Source organism: Podarcis muralis, chromosome 2, assembly GCF_964188315.1.
Source record: "Podarcis muralis chromosome 2, rPodMur119.hap1.1, whole genome shotgun sequence".
Classification (NCBI taxonomy): Eukaryota; Metazoa; Chordata; class Lepidosauria; order Squamata; family Lacertidae; genus Podarcis; species Podarcis muralis.
The window spans coordinates 11830654-11855914 of NC_135656.1; the positions used below are offsets into that span (position 1 = coordinate 11830654).

General features: G+C 49.4%; 1 protein-coding gene across 2 annotated transcripts in view; it reads right to left on the reverse strand.

The window, feature by feature from the left end:
* LOC114586286 (nuclear receptor subfamily 1 group D member 1-like) overlaps positions 1-25261 on the reverse strand; it is a 47753-nt gene that overhangs the window by 17052 nt on the left and 5440 nt on the right. Inside the window, exon 1 of one of the 2 annotated variants that reach the window (XM_028709576.2) lies at positions 21047-21683. The exons of the other annotated variant lie outside the window; for it this stretch is intronic. Coding sequence (XP_028565409.1) covers positions 21047-21062 — 16 coding nt within the window. The 5' untranslated portion in view covers positions 21063-21683. Of the gene's footprint in view, positions 1-21046; positions 21684-25261 lie in introns of those variants that run through there. 2 annotated transcript variants of the gene reach the window in all.

Below are 25261 nucleotides of genomic sequence, written 5' to 3' on the forward strand. Positions count from 1 at the left end.
CAGTGACCGACTGAACGCATGCAGCCTCCATGTGGGACGGCGCATGGGGAAGAGCAGAGAATAATGTGGCCCAGGCGACACGTGCTGCGCGAAAACTAGGGCAAGCGGATGGCACGCATATGAAGGCACGAAAGCCCAGAGGCAGAAGGCCGTGCCAGGACCCCACAAGGTGCCACTGCAAATGCCAAACCAGAGGCCTCATCGGCTCAGGGCAACTGGCTTCCCTTCCAACAGTGCATTTAGGGAACCGCGTGGTGAAAATGCCCCTTAACACCCTTTTTAATGGCTTTGCACCGCCAGGTCTCACGGCCAGGGCAGATTGTGAGCCTGACGTCAGAGGAATTGATCAGGATGGGAGATCAGCCTGTGTGTTCAGGCCTGGCCAAAGGGAAGAGACTATAGAGAGGCTAAAGAAGGCTCTTTAACAACAATAGCCCCCTGACATCCCTATAAAGTACAGGTGGGATCCTCTGGCCCTCTAGACATTGCGGGATGACAACTCTCACCGTTCCTGAAGAGCCAAAGGGGAAGGCCGGTGGTCCCACCAGCTCTCAGCTCCTCTCCCTTTTCCTGATGCCTCCTTCACTAACTCAAAATTTTCTCCTCTGCCCCCCCCCCCCAAGAAGCAGAGATGTGCTCCATTGCACAAGGATTTTGTAAAGTGGACCACACAGAAGCGTTACGGGAGCTGCACTCCCTCTGGCTCCTCGACTTATGTGCCCAAACTCACACACCACATCCGCATGCGACCTACATCAGGAACGGAGAAGTACTTTCCGAGCAAACGTCTCCACACTCCCTCGCTCCCTTCTATCTTTTGGTGACAGAATGAGTTTAATTTGCCGTAAGGGCCAATCATCGTCACTCAGCTCTGTCCTGCAAAAACCCCTGGCTTCAAAAACATGTGCCAAAAATAAACCGCCTCTCTTTTATGTTTTCCTAGGCATTGTGAAGCTTATAAGGGCAAGGGCAGTTTGTTCAGCGCCAGCCTTAAAACCAACTTTGGGCATGGGAAAAGAGTTTCTTCCCAGCGAGAGAGCGCACTCAAACCATTCTGCTCGGCAGACCGTCAGGCTGAAGGGGCATCTGGGAATTCGCTTGCATGATCTAGAACTGTATTTGAGCTTTGGCCTAGATCAAGGAATTCTCGAACTCTAAACAGTGGGCCTCTTCTCCAAACAGAGAACAGCCCAAACTCCCTTAAATGTGAACAACAAAGCCAAAGATTCAACTTCTATGGTGGGCTCTGGACCTCAGCCTAAAAGCAAACAGTTCAAGAAGGCATGCATGTCCCACAATGTGCTTTTTCGATCACTGCTGGTTCTGTGGATCAGAGAGGCAAACACCTTCCCTTCCCCTCAACACCTTAGGACCTCTTCTGGACGGTCAAAATATGCTGCAAAGAGAAGCAGAGCAGGTGAAATCACGCTTCTCCTCCTTTGCAGCATCCACATGACACCGCCCTCATCAAAATGCTGCCCCATTATTATTCACCCATTTAATCCGGATTTACCGTTTCTGCGGAAAATCCGATAAGTTCAAGAAAAAACACACACAACCCTGCAGAAATAGTAAATCCGGATTAATTTGGCAGTGGAGGGTGTGAGGGAGAGGATATGGGGGAGCATTTTGACGAGGACGATGTGGTGAAAGTGCTCCCCTTGTTGGAACAAATCTCACCCTCCTGATTGGAAAGGTGCAGTGGAAGTGGCTCTGTGGTCTAAACCACTGAGCCTACAGCTTGCTGATCGGAAGGTCGGCGGTTCGAATCCCCACGACGGGGTGAGCTCCCATTGCTCGGTCCCTGCTACTGCCAACCTAGCTGTTCGAAAGCACATCGAAGTGCAAATAGATAAATAGGTACCACTCCAGCAGGAAGGTAAACAGCATTTCTGTGCGCTGCTCTGGTTTCACCAGAAGCAGCTTAGTCATGCTGGCCACATGACTCGGAAAAACTGTCTGCGGACAAACGTCGGCTCCCTCGGTCTGTAAAGCGAGATGAGCGCCGCAACCCCAGAGTCGTCCGTGACTGGACTTAACTGTCAGGGATCCTTTACCTTTACAGCAGAAGTTCACATACTCTGCATACAGCAGAATGTTCCAGGTCAAATTCTTGTTAAGCCCAGCCGAAGGATAGCAAAGGCAACAGGAAAGATTTTTGCCTGAAATCTTTGGGGGAGCCACTGCCAGTCATGGGAGAGATTGTGTTGGGCTAGATTAGGGGTGTGGAACCCGTGGCTCCGGAGCCGCATGTGGCTCTTTTACACCTTTGCCGCGGCTCCAGGGCGGATACTAGCGAGGGGAGGAGGCGCATTGTGCACCCCGACACTCCCCACTGTGGCGGGCGCTGTACTGGCTGTGACGTCGCATGAGGGCGGTGCGTGCGATAGTCACGCACCGTCCCGACGTCACCTTCCCACCCGCTGTCAGATCGGAGGGCAGCAGCGCGCATGCAGGTCTATATTTGTTTTAAATGTCGCAATGGTTTTGCGGCTCCCAGTTTGTTTTTTCTTCGGAAATGGGTCCAAGTGGCTCTTTTTGTCTTAAAGGTTGCAGACCCCTGGGCTAGATCAAACTTGGGCCTCCAGCTGTTTTTGGACTACAAGTCCCATCATCCCTGACCACCGGACCTGCCAGCTAGGAATGATGGGTGTTGTAGTCCAAAACCAGCTGGAGACCCAACTTTGGGAAACCCTGGGCTAGATGAAAAATGGTCTTTACTCAGCATAGCAGCGACTCCATATGTTCAGAAGTGAGATGCATGCATCTCTCACACAGAACTTATTTTTATCACTTCTTTTGGATACCTGAAGTTTTGCAGGGGTCGGTGGAATTGCCCTATTGATCAGAAGCGCAGTTGGTGGAAAACAACTGTTGGCACCTTGATTCCACCAAGACACACTGAAACTGGGCATCCATTTGAATCCTGTCCCTAGTCTTGGGTGCCAGGTTACGCTTCAAAACTCTCTGCATACATGTTTAGGAGCAGAAAACCCCCAAAATACTGTAATATGTCAGCCTCTCCATGGGCGTAGCCAGGTTTTTGGTTAGGGGTGCAGTCTTTTGCTGGGGAGGAACCTCAAATTTGTATTGATTTTGATTGATTGTATTGATTTTGATTGATTTAGGGGGTCAACTGGCCCCCTTGGCTACGTCCATGGTCATGAACTTCTCCCTATCTTCTCTATCTCTTAAAAAAAAACCCTTAAATAACTTTGCTTCCATGCCCATCTCCGCGACTTTTTTTCCTGCCGCCTTTGCAAATGGGGCGGCCGAACTGCCCCGGGATCGCCGCGCTGCCCGCCGCGCATCTGTGCCAAGCGAGCAGCAGCCCGAGCGCTTGTTATTTTTAGCGCCTGCCAATCGCCGCCGGAGAAGAGCTCCGAGGGGGCGGCGGTGGCAGGAGCGAGCTCCGGTTCGCAGCTCCGCCTCGCCTCCCCTGCGGAGCGGAGCCTCCAATCGGGTCAGCGCCTCACGTGTCCGCCTCTAGCTGCCGCGGAACGAGTGTCAGGAACAAGCAACGTGCTGGAGCGCCGCCAAGGCGGGGAGGGGAGACACCTGACTCGCGGCTCACATGGCTCGGGCGGCATTCATCCTCCTCCCCGACAGCAGGAGGCGGCTCTCTGCACGCGAGGCGCCCGCGATGCAAGCCGTGGCATTGCATGTTTGCGCATGCAGCAGCATGCATGCATGATGCATGCATGCAAGCAAGCGGGGGAGGGGTTGCGCGTGCACCTGCACGCATGATGCATGCAAGGGGGGTTGCGCGTGCACCTGCATGCAAGCGGAGGCGGGCGAGAGACGCGATCCGAGAGGAAGGGGAGCTGCGGAGGTGGCCGGATCCTTCCTTGTTAGCGCAAGGACAAGTTCGCGGCTGGCTCCTGGAGGAGAATTGCCACGCCCAACCAGACCGCAGGGAGCAGGTTTAAGAGAAGAGGTCATCTGTGCATGTGCAGAACGCCCTCCGCAAGAATGAGAGCAGCCCCTTTCCCCATGTGTAGGATTGCAGAAAAGGAGGACGGGGGCTTTCCGGAAGCCAAAATGAGAGTCTCTTGCCTGAAAACGGCACACCGAGCCCTACTGATCCAAGCCCTACTGACCCCTGGGTCAAGTTAAGGCACCAGACCGCTCTCGGTAAAAGCTAAGTGCAGCTGAGGTTAATCTGCAAAAATATGAGTTGCGCAATACGTAAATCTGGGCAGCCCAGATTGCAGCTGCAAGGACGAAGCAGTTAAAATGGGACTGCCACCATCACTCCTACAAGTTTAAATAAATCTCTCCCCACCATGAAAAAACGCACCTTTGCAAATATACAACACGAATAGGCAGGTGGTGTGATGGAACCCAGGATTCCTCGTTCCCAGTATTTATAATCTCCCATTCTCCCTCCGGCAGTGGAAAAAGAAATCCAGATGTCTGCATTATGCCCCATTACCTTCTCATTACTTCTAGATACCCAGGTCAGCTCTTCTCAGGGTGGTTTATGCGAATACATATAGCATAACAGAGTTTGGTATAGATTCTATAAAAATTGTGTGATTTGAAACAGTACACCACACTGTTCCAATGTACCTATTTAAGAAGTATGGCACTCTCCAGTACCTGCTTTCTCTACCCAATTTTGGCTTTCTAGCTTTGCGAAATCATCTGAGAATTTTGCTTGTGCACACTGAACTTTGGAAACCGTGCAAAGCTTAATTTTGGAGCCAGATTTGTATATGACACACTGGGGTATGCTTTGCAGCACTTGCTGCTGTTGCTGTAATTTTTGAAGCGAAGACCACAGGAATGGGCTTGTTTCTGATCAGACTACAATCAGCGATTTTCTTAACTAGGGCAAGTAAGTGGCTGACAAAATACAGGTTGGGTGGCGAGGTGTATATCGCACAAGTAGCTGTTGCAGGCTGCACCAGTGCCAGATCTGGGTCTTAGGGCCCTTGGGTGATGCATCCTTAATCTGCAAGAGGCTGGGTATACAAACCAAGGAATACAGGAATCTGTCTTATACTGAGTTCAGACCATTGGTCCATTTTGCTCAGTATTTGCCTGCACTGGTGGCAGCAACACTCTAGGATTTCAGAGAGAAGTATCTTCCAGCCTGATGTGGAGATGTTGGAGACTGAATCTGAAACCTTGTGTGTGCAAAGCGTAAGCTCAAATCCGGAATCTCTCAAACTGCTTCTCAAGAACTCTCATACTGATCAGTATGCCTTGCCATTTGCTGGCCTTGTTGTTGTTGTTTAGTTGTTTAGTCATGTCCGACTCTTTGCGACCCCATGGGCCTGAGCACGCCAGGCACTTCTGTCTTCCACTGCCTCCCACAGTTTGGTCAAACTCATGCTGGTAGCTTCGAGAACACTGTCCAACCATCTCGTCCTCTGTCGTCCCCTTCTCCTTGTGCCCTCCATCTTTCCCAACATCAGGGTCTTTTCCAGGGAGTCTTCTCTTCTCATGAGGTGGCCAAAGTATTGGAGCCTCAGCTTCACGATCTGTCCTTCCAGGGAGCACTCAGGGCTGATTTCCTTCAGAATGGATAGGTTTGATCTTCTTGCAGTCCATGGGACTCTCAAGAGTCTCCTCCAGCATCATAATTCAAAAGCATCAATTCTTCGGCGATCAGCCTTCTTCATGGTCCAGCTCTCACTTCCATACAACACTACTGGGAAAACCATAGCTTTAACTATATGGACCTTTGTTGGCAAGGTGATGTCTCTACTTTTTAAGATGCTGGTCTTAGTCCCCATCAAACCCTTGACCACAGTCTGTCTTGCATCTTGTGTCCTACACCCATTTAGCACTCCCACTTCTGTGTTTCTCTGGTTTTTTAAATGTAAGAAACGGCACCTCATTAAACCGGCAGAAGAGTGGCTTTCGCATGACCTTTTTTTAATACTTGTTTGGAGAGACATCTTGTCATGTTCCTTCATCCCCACCACATGCACTGATGAATCTACTTTTTGCTGCCTCTTATTTTGTTTTAAAACAGCGGCCTGAAAACTGTGCTCCGGAGAACCTCCTTATCAGGAGGATTTCCTTGCTGAGAAGATCAATAACAGCAGACAAGCCAGGTGCTTATCTTTCACTGCAATGTGCAGAGATGCTGCAGAAGTGATGGGCATGTTCTCTAGAGGGCACATTCTGATGCAGGGCCCCCAGCGAGGAGGACCCTGTGTGCCGGGGTGATGCAGTACACTAAATATTGCCCCTGAATCCTCAGTGACACACAGATTTCTTACAGATCAGTCTGTCTGCAAAGTATTTCCTGAAACACTGAAAACCACTGCTTTCAAAGGTGGGCAGACTGTGGATTATCTGTATTTTTATCTTGGCTTTTCACAACACCCTGAAAGTTGGCAGCCGCCGGTTTAAAATAGTACTGAATAGGATCATTTCAGCCTATTTACTAGCTCTGCTAAAAGACACCTAAACTCACATCCCCCCCCGCCCACATTGTGGCGCCCCAGCTAGTTCCAAATCCACATCATTATTATTTCATCCTTGCTACTATCGTTACAAAATGAAGCCACTTAACGCGCTGTGGTTCTGCAATTGCAGCTGAGCGAGATTATCGTACAGGCAGGAATCTAAAATGGAAAGTTTAACAATCCAGCTCAAAGAAAAGGAAGATCAGGAAACATACAAAGACCATGTAGAGCAGGGATAGGCAGTGTGGCTCCCCCTAACATCGTCGGACTACAGTTCCCATCATCCTTGACTTAGCCACGTTTGCTGGGTATGATGGGAGTTGATCAACACCTGGAGGGCACCATGTTGGCTACCCTTGATTTACAGAAGGGGTAGGAAATCTGTTGCCCTCCAGATCAGGGTTTCCCCAGACTCGGGTCTCCAGCCGGACTACATTTCCCATCATCCCTGACCACTGGTCCTGCACCAGCCTCCAAGAAGATGCCTAGCAAATCACAGACGGATGCTCCAATTCATGTGCCTGTTTTTGGATATGCCTCTACTGATAAAATGCTACCCTCCTGGCTACTGTGCCAAGTGTAGGAGAAAGGGAACGAGCAACCCCTAACAGTACTGAGTGGGACTGCAGACGCTGCCTCTGCACTCTATAGAATCATAAAAATGCAGAGTTGGAAGGGACCCAGGGGTCATCTAGTCCAACCCCCTGCGATGCAGGAATCTCAGCTACAGCATCCATGACAGATGGCCATCCAACTTCTGCTTAAAAACCTCCAAGGAAGGAGAGTCCACCACTTCCCAAGGGAGTCCATTCCACTGCTCTTGCTCTCAGAATGTTCTTCCCGGTGTTTAGCCAGAATACATTTGCGTCCGACCCCCCAGAGCAGGAGAAAACAAGCTTGCTCTATCTTCCATGCGACAGCCCTTTTGATTTTTTGACGATGGCTATCATATACCTTTATGTAGGCATCAGACCCACTGATCTCTATGGAATTTACTTCTTCGTAAAAGGCAGCAGTCCCTTGAAACGTGATGGATCCTGACAGCTTGAAGAAGAGGGATTACAGTTCAGTGGCACAGGATATCCTCTTGCATGCAAAAGGTCTCTGGCACAATTTTTGTTATTTCTAGCTTAAAAGGAGATCAGGCAGCAGCAGGTGATGGCAAAGAACTCTCTGTGCCTGAGATCCTGGAAAGCCAGAGTGGAAAACACCAGGCTGGATGAGACAAAAACTCTTGACCTAGTACAAGGTAGCTTCCTTTGAAGAAGAATGGAGGGCTTGAATAACAATATTTTGCAAGATTGCAATATGGGCTGCAAGCTTTACCTAGTTTTGAAGCACTTATCAACCCATATAGCATCTTTCTCACCTCAGCAGGTAATTCCCAACGCACCTCACAATGCTGTAACATCTGGAGCGGGGCGTTTTGAGATCTCCAGGCAAGTTGTGAGTGTGCGATGTCAAGAGACAGAGCACCTTTGACACGAAAACAGCTCTGAGCTTGTTTTGACTGTGTATGCATGGGCAGGGAGCAGGAGCTGGATATTCCGTAATTTAAAAAAATACATTCTAGCCAGTTTTTGGAAGATTGGGGGAAGGGAAGGAAGAAGGGGTCTTTCTGGCATCCGTGGAACCACGCAAACATTTGCCTGCCTGGGAGCAGAATCTGAGGCCCAAGGAAGCTTTTGATGTTTGATTATGTTTTTATATGGGTGGGGGTATAACTAATAATATTATGATTATGATGCCTCACACAAGGTCAATAGAGGAGGTCAGTGGCAGAGAAATGAGAGCAGAAGCCTCTCCTCTGCATCAGCAGCCGTCAGCTCCCCTCTGCAGTGGTACCTCGGGTTAAGAACTTAATTTGTTCTGGAGATCCGTTCTTAACCTGAAACTGTTCTTAACCTGAAGCACCACTTTAGCTAATGGGACCTCCTGCTGCTGCCACACCGCCGGAGCCCAATTTCTGTTCTCATCCTGAAGCAAAGTTCTTAACCTGAAGCACTATTTCTGGGTTAGCAGAGTCTGTAACCTGAAGTGTCTGTAACCCGAGGTACCACTGTAACAGCTGTGCCGCTGCTGCACGATTTCTGTTCTCATCCTGAAGCAAAGTTCTTAACCCGAGGTACTATTTCTGGGTTAGCGGAGTCTGTAACCTGAAGCGTCTGTAACCCGAGGTACCACTGTACCACCAACCCCTTGTAAGCCAAATGGGCACCATCGGCAACAGAAACACCCTCCACCAACAGTCAAGCACACCCCTTCCTCTCCGAATGGCATTATTAGTGGCTGCCATTGTGCGCTGCCTCATCCATCAGCACCGTCACAGTGCCCACGCTGCTCCTGCTTGCTGACGCTGCAGTTGGTTTCTCTGCAGCGGGGCCAGCGCACAGGGAAGAGGCCATCTCGGCCCACACCCGGCAAGTCCTCGGACCTCGAGCAAGCTAGAAACCAAGGGATGGATCTCAGCTGCGACACTGAACGTGTCACAGCAGGAAAAGAAACTGCGGCAGTTTGCACTTCCTGGGCGCTGTTGAAATTCGATCCAAGGCGCCCTCCAGAGCCCCTGCACTGAAGGCTGCTGCTGCTGCAGTGCCTTGTACCTGGTGACCTGAATTCACCTGACAAAGGCAAATTCAGCAGCTCCCGGGTGGCTCTGGAGCATGTCTGTAAGGCAGATTCACGCTGCCTTTGAAGCAGTCAACAGCTGGCGGCAGTCCTGATGTATTCTGGAATCTAGGCCAGGGAGCTGCTGTTGTTTCCCCCCTCCTTTTTTCTTTTTTTTAAGCGGTGAAACCCGATTTTCCTCCTTCCTCTGCAGATATGAGCAATGACCCTATTTTGGGCTGGCTAATCTATCACTTTGAAGTTGACTTTTGCATGCATTATTTTACACCTACCTGGATCTAACTAAAGGCTGCAGCTCAACAGGAAAGAAAAAGGAGTCGGGTTTGGCAGCCTCCTCGGCCAATCTCTAATAGCAAACTTCTGGTTCCAAATTCAAGGGCCAAAATGTGGGGCTAATTTGAGGTTCTAATGCTGGCCTGCCCTGAATTCCAACACGAGTATCTAAATGGGTTTGGCAAATTAACTGGGGGGGGGGGGAGAGAGAGAAATCTATTTTATTAAACTGGAGTCAGTGTTAAGGATAACACATTTTGATAACATGAAAGAAGACACGTTTGGCAGGCAATAGCACATGGCTTCAAGCTGTGTTCAAATCTCTGCTCAGCCAAGAACATGCAAACTATATCTGAGCCTCAGTTCCCATATCCATAAAATGGGGGTTATAATGACATGCTTCACAGCAGGGCTGCTCCGATGGCAAGCAATTTAAAAAAATGCATTTAGGAAAATGTATAAACTGCTCGATCTAAACGTTCTCCAAGTGGCATATAGATAAATCTCACAAAGAAATATATATATAAAGCCATCATTGTTCAAAATAAAGATAAAAATCAGCAAGACTTTCAGAACAAATGTAAGTAACTAAATCATGTGTCTGGTTAGGCTTGCCAAAAAAGTTTCCAGCAAAGGATCTGATATCTCAGATTAAAACTTGGGTTGCCAAAATTGGAAGAACGTCTGCATTTGTTGTATCTTGTTAAGGGAGCCCTTTCTAACAGTTGCCAGAAAAGAATGGACACCGTGCTGTGATGTAACCTTGCTGCAAAGGTCAAATGAATCCCTTCCAATGCTAGCATCCTTTGGACACTGGGGTACACTACAAAAAGGGGGGAGTCCTGCCCCTTCCCAAAAAAACCCAGACTCTTCTAAAGAACATCAGTAAACCAACAGAAACCACTTGCATGAAGTCACAGCAGTTCCATTAAAAGCAGGTTATAGAACAGGGCTGGGGAAACAGTGATGTTGGAGGACTACAATTCCCATCATTGCTCAAGTTGGCTGGGGCTGATGGAATCTGGAGTCCGCCAACATCTGGAGGGCCACAGACCAGTGACAGAGAGAGACGGATCTTAGGCCGCTAGCAAGGGGCTCCCTTGGAGTAGAGAAACCCCTTTGTATTGACCTGAGAATGCAACTTGACCCTGTCTTTGGGGAAAACAGAGCCTCAGAGTAAAAATCAGTTGTTTGTGGAGTCCATGCCAACAGCTTGGAATGGAAGCTGTACCAAATTGAACCTAACTGGTCCCATCCGGCCTCCCCACCCAGTGCACCTCGGCTCTGGAGAAGAAGAGGCCGATGTTTCCCTTGCAAAATGGTGATGTGTCAATAAATAAGATTACCCAGAAAGGGAGCACGAGTCTAGCTAGGGTCTTAGCTGAAGCCTGCCAGGAGACACTAGCTACTCGTGCAGGCTTTAATCTGCCTGCACGTTCCTTCATCAGTGGAACAGGGGAGGGAGGGGCAGGAGAGGAAAGAGCAGCTCGGTTTTTTGGCTTTAAGTAGGTTAAACAAATCAGAGTGCATCCGTGGGCTTGTTGGAACTGCAGCAGCGCTCCCAGAACAGGCAGAGAGCCTGGGAAATAAAGATACCAAATGTGATCACAAGGATATTTGTTTGCTTCACTGAGATGGGGGGGGGGGGAGATTGCTAAGGGGACAAAACACTACCAGAGGCCCCCACCCCACAAGTGATATATTTAGAAGCATCTCGGTTCCCAGGGATTCGATGTTTGCTTTTTTTTCCCTGCTAAAGGACTGATCAAAGTTGCAAAAACAAGGGATGCCCCCTCTCCTCTGCATGGCAGCGGTTGTGCTGCACAATTTTAAGGAGTTGGGGATTTCAGGCACCTGATAACATCGGTCCATTGGTCCATGTAGCTCAGAATTGGCTACAGAGCACTGGGCAACAGCTCTCTCCGGCTTAAAACACCGGGGGTCTTTTCCAGGCCTACCTATAGATGGATTGGACCTGGTGTGTGTTGCATGCCAAGCATGGGCACTGTTGCTGAACTAAAGCCCCATGATAGAATCAGAGCATTGCAGAGTTGGAAGGGACCCCGAGGGTCATCTAGTCCAACCCACTGCAATGCAGGAATCCGGCCCACAGTTGCCCCTGGGTGGGCTCGAACCACCAACCTTCCGGTTAACAGCCAGGCGCACTGATCCAGTGTCAAGACTAAGGAAAGACGGTCAAGATCACACAGACATATTTGGGCTTGTTTTTAAAACCAAGCTGAGGAACTGGGGAGAACAGAATCCAACCTGGTTTGAATATGGGTCTGGTGAGCCTGTTTTCTGACTGGTCCCATGATATACAGTGGGAGATATTTTCACACACCGCTCCTCCGAAGTTTCTGGCAAGCTCGGCTTGTGGTGAGCTGCCTAGGCAACTGGGTTCAGCAGAAGCCCATTTACATCAGGGTTAATGGGGGCTTTTCATTTCGCTTTTGTTTTGTCTCCAGTGACCTGGTTTCAGAATGAGTTCAGGAACGGACCAAGGATGGGATGTGGGGCCTGGGAAACTGAAATGTGGGTCCCCTCCTTGGGATAAAATTACGAAGAGCACATTGCTGCCATGTGTTATTCTGTTGATGCAACCCTGACAGCGACTGCTTCTGGGCAAGCCAAATTTAGGAGGGGGATACGTAACCTTTCCCCAACCTCTATTTTTGCGGTTAACTGCCCCCCATCCTCGGCCAGCCCTATTGGCAAGAGGCAACTGCAGGAGACTGCAGCAGAAAGTGGCAGGCATCCCTCCTTCATGCTTCCCCACACCTCCCATGAAAATTGCACCTCCCAAAAGCTGCTTTGCCTATAACAAGCATTGGGAAACCTGTGGCCCTCCAGATCTCGCTGCATCTTCTGTGACCCCTGGCTATGCTGACTGGGGCTGATGGGAGCTGGAGTCCAATAAGTTATTGGGGGGGGGGGACAGGTTCCCCTTAGAAGACGAAGCCACTGGGTCTATATCATAGGTAAAGGGACCCCTGACCATTAGGTCCAGTCGCGGCCGACTCTGGGGTTGCAGTGCTCATCTCACTTTATTGGCCGAGGGAGCCGGCGTACAGCTTCCAGGTCATGTGGCCAGCATGACTGAGCCGCTTCTGGCGAACCAGAGCAGCGCACGGAAAAGGCCGTTTACCTTCCCGCCAGAGAGGTACCTATTTATCTACTTGCACTTTTGACATGCTTTCGAACTGCTAAGTTGGCAGGAGCAGGGACCGAGCAACGGGAGCTCACTCCGTCGCAGGGATTCAAACCGCTGGCCTTCTGATCGGCAAGTCCTAGGCTCTGTGGTTTAACCCACAGCGCCACCCGCGTCCTTTATATCAAAGGTACCTGTGTGTAATTTTACTGCTTGAACTGGTGGCCTTGACACTCACTCAGCAGACCTCACTGCTTCTGGATCAGGGCTGGAAATTTCCCAGGAGGGGAAAAAACGTTTTTTGTTCAAGATGGGAGGGCTCAGTTCAACAGGTAACAGGAATCAGAAAGGATAACCTGCTTATCACCCCTTGCTTCTTTGTTTACCACCCCGGTGAAGGTGTTTCCAAATGCCTGGCAAGGTTCACGGAAGGAATAGCATCCCTTGCAAAGGTAAAGGTTGCTCTGCAATCAAATAGGCGGCGGCCCCACCACGCCCTGACCGCGTCTGCTTTCGCTCCTGGCCCAGCACATCCTGCCTGCCGCGATACATTTTAAAGTTTGATCTCAGCCTCTCTGGCACCTGTGAAAGTGCTGCCGCCGCCTTCAGACAGCGAAGTAGGTCAAAGTCACCGCAACGGGAGAAAGGGCAGGGTGAGGTGGCGCAGCTCCGAGTGAGTCGGGAGGGGGAGCTTTTTGCTGCAGAGTTCATCATCCCCAGCTGAACGGCTTCAGCAGGGGAGCTCCCAGACTCGGAAGAGACGGGAAACCAAAGCCGGTTTGTGAATAGTCCCCAACCTATGGGTACCGATACCAAGGGCAGCAGAGGTTTTGGAAACTGGAAGGAAGCTGTTTGACAAATCAAGGAACAAGCAAGCAGCCCCCCTTCCAATTTGCAAACGTTTTCCTATCCAAGTTGTCCCGTTTCTGTTTGATGCATAGGGGGCTCCCTGTCTCTCCCCCCCCCCCCCCCAGGTTCTTTCCACCTCCCTTCTGGGGCTATTGATAGGACACCAACGACTGACATAACTATAGTAACAGCCCTGACCATTAGGTCCAGTCGCAACCAACTCTGGGGTTGCGGCACTCATCTCGCTTTATTGGCCGAGGGAGCTGGCGTACACAGCAGTGCACAGAAACGTCGTTTACCTTCCTGCTGGAGCGCTACCTATTTATCTACTTGCACTTTGAGGTGCTTTCGAACTGCTAGGTTGGCAGGAGCTGGGACCGAGCAACGGGAGCTCACCCCGTCGCGGGGATTCGAACCGCCGACCTTCTGATCGGCAAGTCCTAGGCTCTGTGGCTTAACCCACAGCGCCACCCGCGTCCCTTGACATAAATATGGACCCCAGCATTTGTGGCAGACCTGCTGCATAGCTGAACTAACAAACACATCATTGCCCCTATTTACCAAGGAGAATCCCTACTTTTTGCTGCCGGTCCCTGGTCTCTATTCTGTCTTTTGGGAAGATGCTGGAGGCCGTGTGCTCGTTTTTAAAATGCATTCTGTGTTGCACACACAGGGTTCATGTCCATCTCCCAGACATAGGAAACTTGGGGGAAGAGGGCAGAAAGAGGAGATGTATGCAGTGGTGATATATATAAATGCATGCTTGCAAATATATCCCAGATACTATACACTGTTTCCCTCCTTCACCCCATCTACCTTTCACTGCCCACCCAGATAGTAAAAGTTCTTGGTTGTGCTTGAGTTGCAGCTACCCTAAAAGTCGGATCCACTGAGAGACTCAACATGCTATTAAACAATGTTTAAGTTGCTGTTGTTGTTTTCAACCATTGCACTGCAAACACGTTCTTTCCCAGCCAGTGCCGGAGAGGCTATTACAGAGTAAATGAATACAAACACCCAATTAAAGAAGAAAAAGAAGAAGAGCCTCAGGAAGAGGTGCTTGGCATGACAAACACACAAATGACCTTATTTCCGAAGTGCTGCAATGTGTGGCCTAATTAAGACATCCCCAGACTTAAACTAGCTGAGGCGTCATGGCCCAGCTTTTCCCAGGGAACCGTGGGAACTGTAGTTCTGTAAAGTAGGCCGGGGCTCTCTACATCCAAACGCTCGGCACCAGCGGCAAACTACAATTCCCAGGGGTCTTGGGGAAGCCGTGAGTGCAAAAAAACCCACCAAAAAAAACACAAAACCCAACCACCTATCCAGCCAGAAGGATACCTTTTGATGTCTTACTGTGTTTTAATTTGTTGGAAGCCACCCAGAGTTGCTGGAGTAACCCAGTAAGATGGGTGGCAACAATAACAATAACAATAATAATTGCTCCATCCACTACTGCCTCTGATCATCTTTACCACTGCAGTACCACCTACAGCTGTACAATTAGTATGGGGTGGGTGGAGGGTGAACATTCTTATATTCAAGGGAAAGTTGTAAAATAAGGTCAGTGTCCTAAATGGCACAGATCCTACCATTCACACATAAGCTAAATGTCGTTTACTGCTTCTGCAAGCCTTTGCTACATGCACACGGGGTATTTGCTGTGTTTAACAATCCCGGAGTCTAGACTAATCTGCTCCTTGTGAATGTGTTATCTTTGGGGTGCCAGGGGAATGGGTGCCTGTGGGCAAAGGGCCAACCTCAGGATAATTTTCATCGTGAGATGAGTGCTGTGTGCAGAGATCACTGATTATTGCGCTCTGTGTTTCTATAAGCGGACAAGGATGTGCAAACATAGCAGGAGATCGTTGGCTGCACGCCCAAAATAACACAGCTTATGAAACAGGTTTGGAAACACTAGTAAAAAAAAAAAAAAATGCAGAAAGCAATGCCTACATGCACACATGGGGAATAACTTCGGCAGATGGGATCTGATATAAAGCCCTGCCGTTCAAGTGGGCTTCTTCTTTGCTAATTTCAAGGGCAGTTTTGCACATAAACACTTTTGAAGTGGATGGGGAAGCCCTGGTGCAAAGGTGAGCTCTAGGCAACAGATAAGGAAGTGCAGGGAATTGCAGCCGTGTGCAAAAGAGAAACAGTAAGTGAGAATGCCTCATATACCCCATACGTTTAAAGCCCTTGACTTTCCCCAAGAATCCTGGAGCTGTGGTTTCTCAAAGGCGCTGGAAATTGTAGCTCTGTGGTGGGCAGAGTTCCCAGAATTCTTTGGGGCAGCAATGTGTTTTAAATATATGGTGTGCACAGGCAGCCAGAGAGAGAATATGGTTCAATGAATCAAACTTGGGTCTCCTTTAACTGTTGCAACATATTCTAGTTAGGAAGGGGCAAAATTTCACCAATGGGTGACCAGCTCCTCGGCCAACCCATCAGGTGCCCTTCCGATGCAGCTGAACTCCAACTCCCATCAACCCCAGGCAGCATAGCCAATGGCCAGGGATGATGGGACTCAGAGTCCAACCACATCTGGAGGGCCATAGGGGAACTGCAGTCTGGGGCCCAAAGTATATTTCACTGCGTGCACACAACTCAATGCTCGCTCCCCATATACACACCTTTGGAAATTAAAACATGAAATATTTCCGAATAGCCATTAGCCAAGATACAATACAAAAAACACAAATTAATTTCCTGCCCCCCCCCTTGAGTTTTAAAGCACTTTTCTTGTTCCAGTGAGCAAAAAATTGTCTGTTGATTAAAACCAAGCGGACCCCCCACTGAGGGACAGACACAATTGCTTACTGGTCTGAGAATTCGGCCACCAGTTGTCCTTTATCAGACAAATCTGTGGTAGGCAACTGGCATTCCGTGGGAAGAATTTGGCCCACAGAAAACTGGAATTTCAAGTGGATAAAAACCTCCTGGCTACAGTTAAGTTCCCCACAACTGGCTTTGAGGGGAAATTGTTAGAAATGTATGGGTGGGATTCACCTTCTGAGTCCTGTCAGTGCAAGGCCTTAAAGGTGGCTTCCCCCCCAAACTGGCTCAGGGTGGTGGTGTCCGAAGAATATTCTGCAGTCTTTTAAATGTATCTGTGGGAAGTGAGGGTTTATTGTTTTGCTGTTTCGTTTTACTTATGTACTTGTTTTTATCCTGTATTTTATTCTGTGAACCGCCCTGGGATCTTATGATGAAGGGTGGTATAGAAATCTGATTAATAATAATAACTGTAATAACCTCCAAAATAGCATAAACATAATATAACAAGGTGTCATTCTGTCTGGCCAGCTGCAACACATTCACCACAGCACCTTTAATATTAGTCTAGGAGAAGGAATTTCAGCAGGTGTAGCTTACATGTTAAAATTACTGTTGTTCTATTTATTATAGATATAATTTATTTACATCCGGCCTTTTTCCCTGACAGGGACTCACTAATGACCACTAAGGATTTCTTCTACCACTGCAGAGTTTCCTTCATGAGGAAACGCTGGAGGCTGCTTTGAACCAACTCAGATGATCTGCCACATCTACCCAAGTCTCGACCGCTCTGACCAACAGTGGCTACTCTTTGGGTCACATTTTGACCCACAGCCTAATGCTTTTGGGCTCGGCAAGCTCACTGCAATGTTCCAAACCAGCGACGTCCCAGGCCGAACGGGGTGGAATACAATCTTGAACTTCACATGAACCTTGAAGAGGAATCTCAGCCTTGTAAATGGAATCGGCCTCCGAAAATTTGGCAAGCGGGACACTCCTATCCCAGCCCATGCCAGCGCTCAAGATCTTTAACTACTGAAGAGATAAAACAGCACACCTGGGTGCTGAAAGCAGGCACATCCATGCACACCTTCCTCCTCCTCCTCAACAGCCCGTGAGTCACCTGGCGATCTTACTCAAGCAGTGATTAGCTGGAAAAAACCTTGGGCACGTTCAGTTAAGGCTTGTGGCACTCAAGTCAGGAGACTGCGGCGTCAGGTGAGCACCATGCAAGTGGGAATCACGTGCAGGTATACCCAGGATCCTCCAAGCAAGGGACCTGTCAAGACTGCCGCTCCCATCAGACGGATTAGGCAGATGGCTGCTGGTTCAGGGACTCAGCCCTCAGCCCAAAGTCTCGCAGGACAGCTTGAATGCCTTGCAGTGGGGAGGATGAGCCTTGGTGGCCCACGTTCCACCACTGGTTCTTTGAGGAAATTCAACTTTGAATTAAGGAATAGGGTTTAAGGAAGAAAGTTGTCCCAGTTACAAAGAAAAGGAAAAAAATAATGGGGGGGGGGGGGAATGCAGAACCTCCACATTTTAATGGCACCCCCTCTGTTTAGGTTTTGTATGTTGTACCACGGCTATGTCCCAGTGAGCTTCATAATATTATTATTTTTAAGGTGAAAGTTACTAGGAGATACCAGCTTTATTGGGATGAGGGTGGAGCTGTGGTGTAAACCACTGAGCCTTGGGCTTGCCGATCAAAAGGTCGGCGGTTTGAATCCCCGCGATGGGGTAAGCGCCTGTTCTTTGGTCCCAGCTCCTGCCAACCTAGCAGTTCGAAAGCACATCAAAGTGCAAGTAGATAAATAGGTACCACTCCAGTGGGAAGGTAAACAGCGGCTGGTTTTGCCAGAAGTGGCTTAGTCATGCTGGCCACATGACCCTGGAAAACTGTCTACAGGCAAACGTCAGCTCCCTTGGCCAGTAAAGCAAGATGAGCACTGCAACACCAGTTTTTCGCAATTGGACTTAACTGTCAGGGTCATTTACCTTTTTTACCAGCTTTATTATCAAATATGACCGCCACAAGGAAAGCTTTGGTGATAAAATACACTTGCAGTCCCATTGTTTGAAGAAGCAGAATACCCCGCAAAATACAGAGGTTGGCCAGCCCTGGCTTAAAGAGAGGGTGTGTGTGTGTTTCCTGCAGCCATCAATCATTGGGGAGGGGGGAAGCATTGCTCCCAAATGGGTCCTATTAGAAGGGAATACCCAAGTCTCCAAGGATACCAATAGTTGCACACGTACTATACTTCTGTAGGCACTTGATAAAAGATTAGGCACTGTTATCACTAGAAGGCAAACAGGATGGACTTAGTCATGCACAGAGGTTGAAATCAATGGGACTTAAGTTAGTCATCCAACCCAATGTTAACCCACAACTGGAAAGTGACATCTCAAGAGATTGTAGCGCAATGCACAGTGTCAACGTGTGTTGTTGTGAATCACCACGGTAGCCTCCTAGAATGATAAGGAAACCTTCAAGAGGCCATTGTGACGTCACAACAGTCCCAGAATTTCTGAATGCTGCATTGCCTCAGTGGAAAAGGCACAGCAGTGACATCACAGTGATGTTAAGCTTCACGGTGGAATTTAAGTGCAACTTGATGGCACCCTGCACACCACCCACCTCCAAACTGCAGTAGGGCTGACCCCTTCTAATGCTATTGACCCAGAAGTGGCCCCAGAGCAGTGACATGTCACTCCTGCTTCTTGCACTGCTGCCCTAATGATCCCTGGGACTAGAAACATCCAAGTTCTTTTAATGCAAGTGCGCATGAAATACAAAAAAATAGTATTTATTCCTCAAAGGAGTTCAAGGCAGAATAAATGCTCCATTCAATTCTAATGACAAACCTGCAAGGTCAGTTGGGTTGAGAGGCAAGTGTGGCTTTCACACAGCCACCGAGTTCATTCTATTCCTCAGAGAGATTTGAACCCAAGTCCGTCACTCTGTGGCCACCAAGGAACTTCTGGGGGTTAACAGGAGATCTGTGGGACTCTTAATGCTATGAAACGCTTCCCCTACCCTGCACTCCAAAAGCTTCTTATAGATGATTTAGCAGGAATGAGGGGCGGGGGAGGAGGCACGGGGCAACCCAGGGCTCTGCAACTCTGCAATCAGGTCACAGTGTCCCCCATAAAGACTGCACAGCAGAGGATTCCTTGTGAAAATTATTTCGTATTCCAGAGATCTGTAGTAGATGGGAGAAACAACAACCCCCCCCCCCACACACACAAATGGAAGGCACTCTTGCATGAATATAAGGATACATAACCCAGCCTGGCTCTGTTTGTAATCTTCTTCACTAAAACAAACAAATGAAAATTCTGCAGCAAGCTCAATCCGCGCCAATGCAAGAAAAAATCAGGCAGCCTGTGTAAACGCTGCAAATTAAATAAATTTGCATCTATCTGCTTTTTTCTGGCATAATTTATTCTGCTTCTGCTATGCAAAGAAGCAGAATTTATTCTGCTTCTGTTAGGCAAAGAGTTATGCATGTCACCATGACCCATCTCCTGGTCCATGGAAGCCTTGCTTAGATATCTCCCCCCCCCCAACCGCCCCCCATCGCATCTGAGATTTCAGCCAGCATTGCCACTACTGCCACCAAGCATTGATTAAGGACTAGAAACTTGCCCTTTTAAAACAAAAAAGTTGATATTTTCACAGGATGCTGAACTCTATGCTGGGCAGCCTTCTCTACTGTGATGGAATGATTATCGCTTTCTGAGTAAAAGAGGACACAGCCCAAGATCTCATCCTTAACATCTACCAGGGGAAGAGAATTCAAGCTGGGAAGGAAATACCTTTACCCGAGACCTGCCAGTCTGGGCTGGATGGTCTGATTCTGTGCAAAGCAGCACTTACTCATCTCTCCTATGTAAAAAGCTGGCTCTCTTTACACTGGCCCACTTTCCTGGGTTAACCTCATCTCACCCCGCTTTCAGCAACCCCGTTCCCCTAAAACCCAACTTCCCCCTTGGTAGGTCTCCACACGCATCATCTGCTACATCCCAGAGAGACCTCCTGGGGGGTGACTGCTGGATCCATCCAATTTGCACACATACACACAGAGCTCTCCAAACCTGCAATATTTCCACCCTCCTTTTGCACAACAGCCGAGGACAAAACAGAAATGAGTTGCAGTTTTTCAGAGCCTGCCAGTCAAATGCCACGGGGCTTGTTTACCGAGGTGCACGAATCCCGGGGCATTCCCGCGAGTCAAATGCATGCTATTTCATCAAAACAAATTTCGAAGGCAAGTAGTAATTTTACGCATCAGAACTACTTCCCACATTGCAGCAATAATTTTCTCATGCCTTGACTGCCCCTGCACGTCTTTCAGGCTGGCTCCCTCCCTCCCTCTCCTTTTCACTTAAACAACCATTCCAGTACCAACCGAAACCATATTTCTATTTTCTCCCTCCGCCGCCACCCCGCTCTTCGTGCAAAGAAATAAAAAGGGGAGGAAATCAGGCATAAAAGGCTCTTTAGAAACCCCCACTCACAATTCAGAAATGTAAGCTTGGGCTAGGAAAATACCAACTGTCTAAAAATAACGCAAGGGGATTTCTGTGCGCGCTGGTGTGTGTTTTTCTAAATGGGAAATGAATTAAATCCCAGACTTATGAACGCCTTCCGGTGCCGGGAATCTAACCTGATAGGATATCCTATCCTAGGATATTGCCACTGAAGAGAACGTTAAAAACCCGGTTTATAATATGGCACAAAGATGATTGCATTTTGCAAACGGCTTGCAACTCCCCCCTTCCAAAAAAAAACCACAACCGGGTGCAGCCTCTCCTCTTTTTTCGCATTCCCCTTTTAGCGCCCACCCACTTCCAGAGAACTGATGCCATCTCCTACGATCCGCTAAATCCTAGCGAGAGAGGAGAGTTTGCAGCACCACAGCAACGCTCGCCGGCTTACCCGAATTGTTATCCATGTTGCTGCGTCTCCAGGCGCCCGGCTTCCGTTTGCAGATCTCACCGGGCTTGCGAAGCAGAAATCGCGTCGAGCCGTTGCAAAGACCTGTGCAGTGCGGTGCGTGTGTGTGTGCTTGCAAACGAGGCGCCCCCTCCAAGCGGCCGAAAATAAATAAATAAATGGAAATAACGATCGGCGGAGCAAGTAGGCTAAGCGCTAAGGGAACCCTCTGCGGCTTCCCTCCTTTCCCCCTCCCTTGCTTTCTCCCGCGGATGCGAGTGTGCGCGTGCTCGCTTCCTTGCTTGCTCCCGAGCTGCGAAATGGTTTCAGGTTCCCGAAAGCGGCGTTTTTTGCAGCCTGCTGCCACTTCCACGTGCTTCCAAGCCCGGCTCCGGATGCAGATTCCCCCCTCTCTCCACCACCCCCGCTACTCCGGCGCTGCCTGGATTGTATAGACGTGGGTGAGGCTTGCTCGCTTGCTGCTGCTTTTTTGCTTGTTCAACTCGGGGATTAGCCGCTCCTGTTTTCGAGCCAGGAGGGAGCGGGGGAGGGAAGATCTGGCTTGCCTCGGCGGCTGGCTCATGTGTAGCCTGCATGTGACAGCATCGGAGGCATGCCCCACTGACACACATTTCAGGCAGCCCAAGCGATGACATCAGCTCCCGCGGCCGCACATGGGCAGCAAGGCGGAGGGAGGGGAAGGGGAGCTCGGCCTCGCTTCACGCACACATTGCAGCAGCAGCAGCACCCCAGATCGGGGGGGGGGGGGAGGAGAGCACCCCCCCACGCACCCCCACCCACCCACCGATCGCGTCCCCCGCACCCACCCGCCGCCTGGCACGGGCCCATCTGGGACATAGGCAAGCGGCAGTTCCCAGCTTATTGTCAGCGGAGAAAGGGGTCACGTCCTGATTTGCCCCAGAAGGGAGCCAAGCTGCCGCTCCAGATCCCGGGGGGCGAGGATGACTTGGGGAAGGGGGAGAATGGGGTGGCGATTAGCCGGAGGTGGGGCTGGGGCATTCTGGGTTTGCTCAGAAGCACTGTCTTCTTCGTGGTGGTTCAATAAAATAAAAAGTGGTATAAAAAGGTAAAGGGTGAGAGGGGACTCCTTGTCCCTTCACAGATCCACAGTTCCCAGAGCTCCATTGGAAGAGGGCTGGACTGTAAAACCGCTTTAAGAATTGTGGCTTTGCAAGGGGAATAGGGTTCTCCTAACAACTCTCAAGGGACGTGGGTGGCGCTGTGGGTTAAACCACAGAGCCTAGGACTTGCCAATCAGAAGGTTGGTGGTTCAACTCCCTGCGACAGCTGTATGCCATACGCTGTAAGCTGCACACCGGCTCCCTCGGCCAATAAAGCGAGATGAGCATCGCAACCCCAGAGTCGGCCACGACTGGACCTAATGGTCAGGGGTCCCTTTACCTTTTTAATGACTCTCAACATGCTTAACAAACTACGGTTCCCAGGATTCTTCAGAGAAACCATGACTTGTAAAAGCGGAACATTACTGCTTCAAATGTAAGGTCATAGTTGTGGGAGGCAACAACAGCAAAGGAGGGCTAGTTCAAGCCAGTCAGATGGGCGGGGTACAAATAATAAACTATTATTATAAATTGTTATTATTAATCTATGCCCTTTTTGTGTGTTTGTCATAGGCATCTGGGTGGCCACTGTGAAAACAGAATGCAGGACGAGATAGGCCTTTGGGCTGTTCTTATATCTTATTGCTCTTATTTGATTTATTTCAGTAAGCTTTAAGCACACCCAGATTTCATAAGATGATCCCATCTGTGTTCTACATACAATTCCTAAAACAGTTCCTCCAGTTGAGACAATTTAGGTAAAGGTAAAGGGACCACTGACCGTTAGGTCCAGTTGTGACCCACTCTGAGGTTGCGGCGCTCATCTCGCTTTACTGGCCGAGGGAGCTGGCGTACAGCTTCCGGATCATGTGGCCAGCATGACTAAGCCGCTTCTGGCGAACCAGAGCAGCGCACTGAAACGCCGTTTACCTTCCCGCCGGAGCGCTACCTATTTATCTACTTGCACTTTGAACTGCTTTCAAACTGCTAGGTTGGCAGGAGCTGGGACCGAGCAACGGGAGCTCACACCGTCGCAGGGATTTGAACCGCCGACCTTCGATTTCTGCCTGTGACCAGGCCCAGACGGGGGGGGGGGGGGGGGCCATAAGGGCCACTTGGCCCGGGCCTCCGATTCCAAAGGGGGCCTCGGTCAGCATAATCACCATCATTTTGTCTTTATATGCAGATATGGTTCAAGCCTTGAAATAAAATTATTTGTCAGCATAACTTTTGTGAGAATTATTTATATACTTATTTATAAGACTTCAGTTATCCCCAGGGTAAAAAGGGGGGGGGGCACATTATCTACCTGGCACGGGCCTCTGCAAGGCCCTGCCTGTGACCAGAATTTCTGAACCGCAGCTGGTTAAAAGTGCTGCAGTCAGTGAGCTCCCCAGATGGGTTGGACTACAGCTCCCATCATTCCCAGCTGGCTTGGCCCATTGGTCAGGGAGTTGTAGTCCAACAACACCTGGGGACCCAAGGTTGAATAATTATAAGAGTAGAGGACTTTTCTGCCCCTTTTGTTTTACTGAGGGTATCTGCCCTTGAAATCACTGGGGCCTTAAAAGTGCCTGACTTTGGTCTGCTCATGGTCATCATATTGTGGTGGTGGTGTTGTTGTTGTTTAGTCGCTTAGTCGTGTCCGACTCTTTGTGACCCCATGGACCAGAGCACGCCAAGCACTTCTGTCTTCCACTGCCTCCCGCAGTTTGGTCAAACTCATGCTGGTAGTTTCGAGAACACTATCCAACCATCTCGTCCTCTGTCATCCCCTTCTCCTTGTGCCCTCCATCTTTCCCAACATCAGGGTCTTTTCCAGGGAGTCTTCTCTTCACATGAGGTGGCCAAAGTATTGGAGCCTCAGCTTCACGATCTGTCCTTCCAGTGAGCACTCAGCTGATTTCCTTAAGAATGGATAGGTTTGATCTTCTTGCAGTCCATGGGACTCTCAAGAGTCTCCTCCAGTACCATAATTCAAAAGCATCCATTCTTCGGCATCAGCCTTCTTTATGGTCCAGCTCTCACTTCCATACATCACTACTGGGCCATGGAGTTTTCTTGGCAGGGATACTGGAGTGGCTTGCCGGTTCCTCCTCCAGGTGGATCACGTTTGGTCAAAACTCTCCACTATGACCTGTTCATCTTGGGTGCCCTGCTCAGCATAGTTCATAGCTTCTCTGAGTTATTCAAGCCCCTTCGCCACGGCAAGGCAAGTGATCCATGAAGGGGCATCATATTGTAAATCCTGCCAAAGTTCTGAAGACGCTGTTGTTTATCTCTGTGATGCCATAATCAGTGTTCTGTACAGGTGGTTTCCCCTGACATCTAGTGACTACAGAGTGCTATAGCCTAGTGACTAGTGACTACAGAGAGCGAGGCAGGCTGCAACCCTGGGCTTACTTACCTGGGAGTAAATTCCACAGTGAAAGTTAGACTTACTTTGGAATAGAAATGTCAAGGGCTGCAGCTTTAAGGAAATTGGGAGTTCCAGGACTGAGAGAGTTCACTGAGTTTCTCAAGAGCTCAAGATGGAACATAGGCATCTGTCTGAGTCAGACAATTGTTTCATCTAGCTCTGACTGGCAGGGGCTGTGCGAGGATCTTGCCAGCCATACCTGGAAATGGTGTGGCCACAAAAACTTGGGGCTGCCTCTGTGCAAACCACACTATGGGCCCAACCATTTAAAAAGCCCCAAACTGCCAAATTATGCACCATAGAAATTAAAATTGCCCTACATCTGCTTAACCCTGGTGCATGTGTCAATGCCATTTCGAGCATGAAATACTTTGATCGCTTCTAAGATGCATTCATCATGTGCAGACGGTTTTGAGAATCCACAATTTGGGCCTCTTTAAATTGTCTCAAGGGACGCGGGGGGCGCTGTGGGTTAAACCACAGAGACTAGGGCTTGCCAATCAGAAGGTCGCGGTTCCAATCCCCGCGACGGGGTGAGCTCCCGTTGCTCGGTCCCTGCTCCTGCCAACCTAGCAGTTCGAAAGTAAGTCAAAGTGCAAGTAGATAAATAGGTACCACTCCAGCGGGAAGGTAAACGGCGTTTCCGTGCACTGCTCTGGTTCGCCAGAAGCAGCTTAGTCATGCTTGCCACATGACCTGGAAGCTGTACACCAGCTC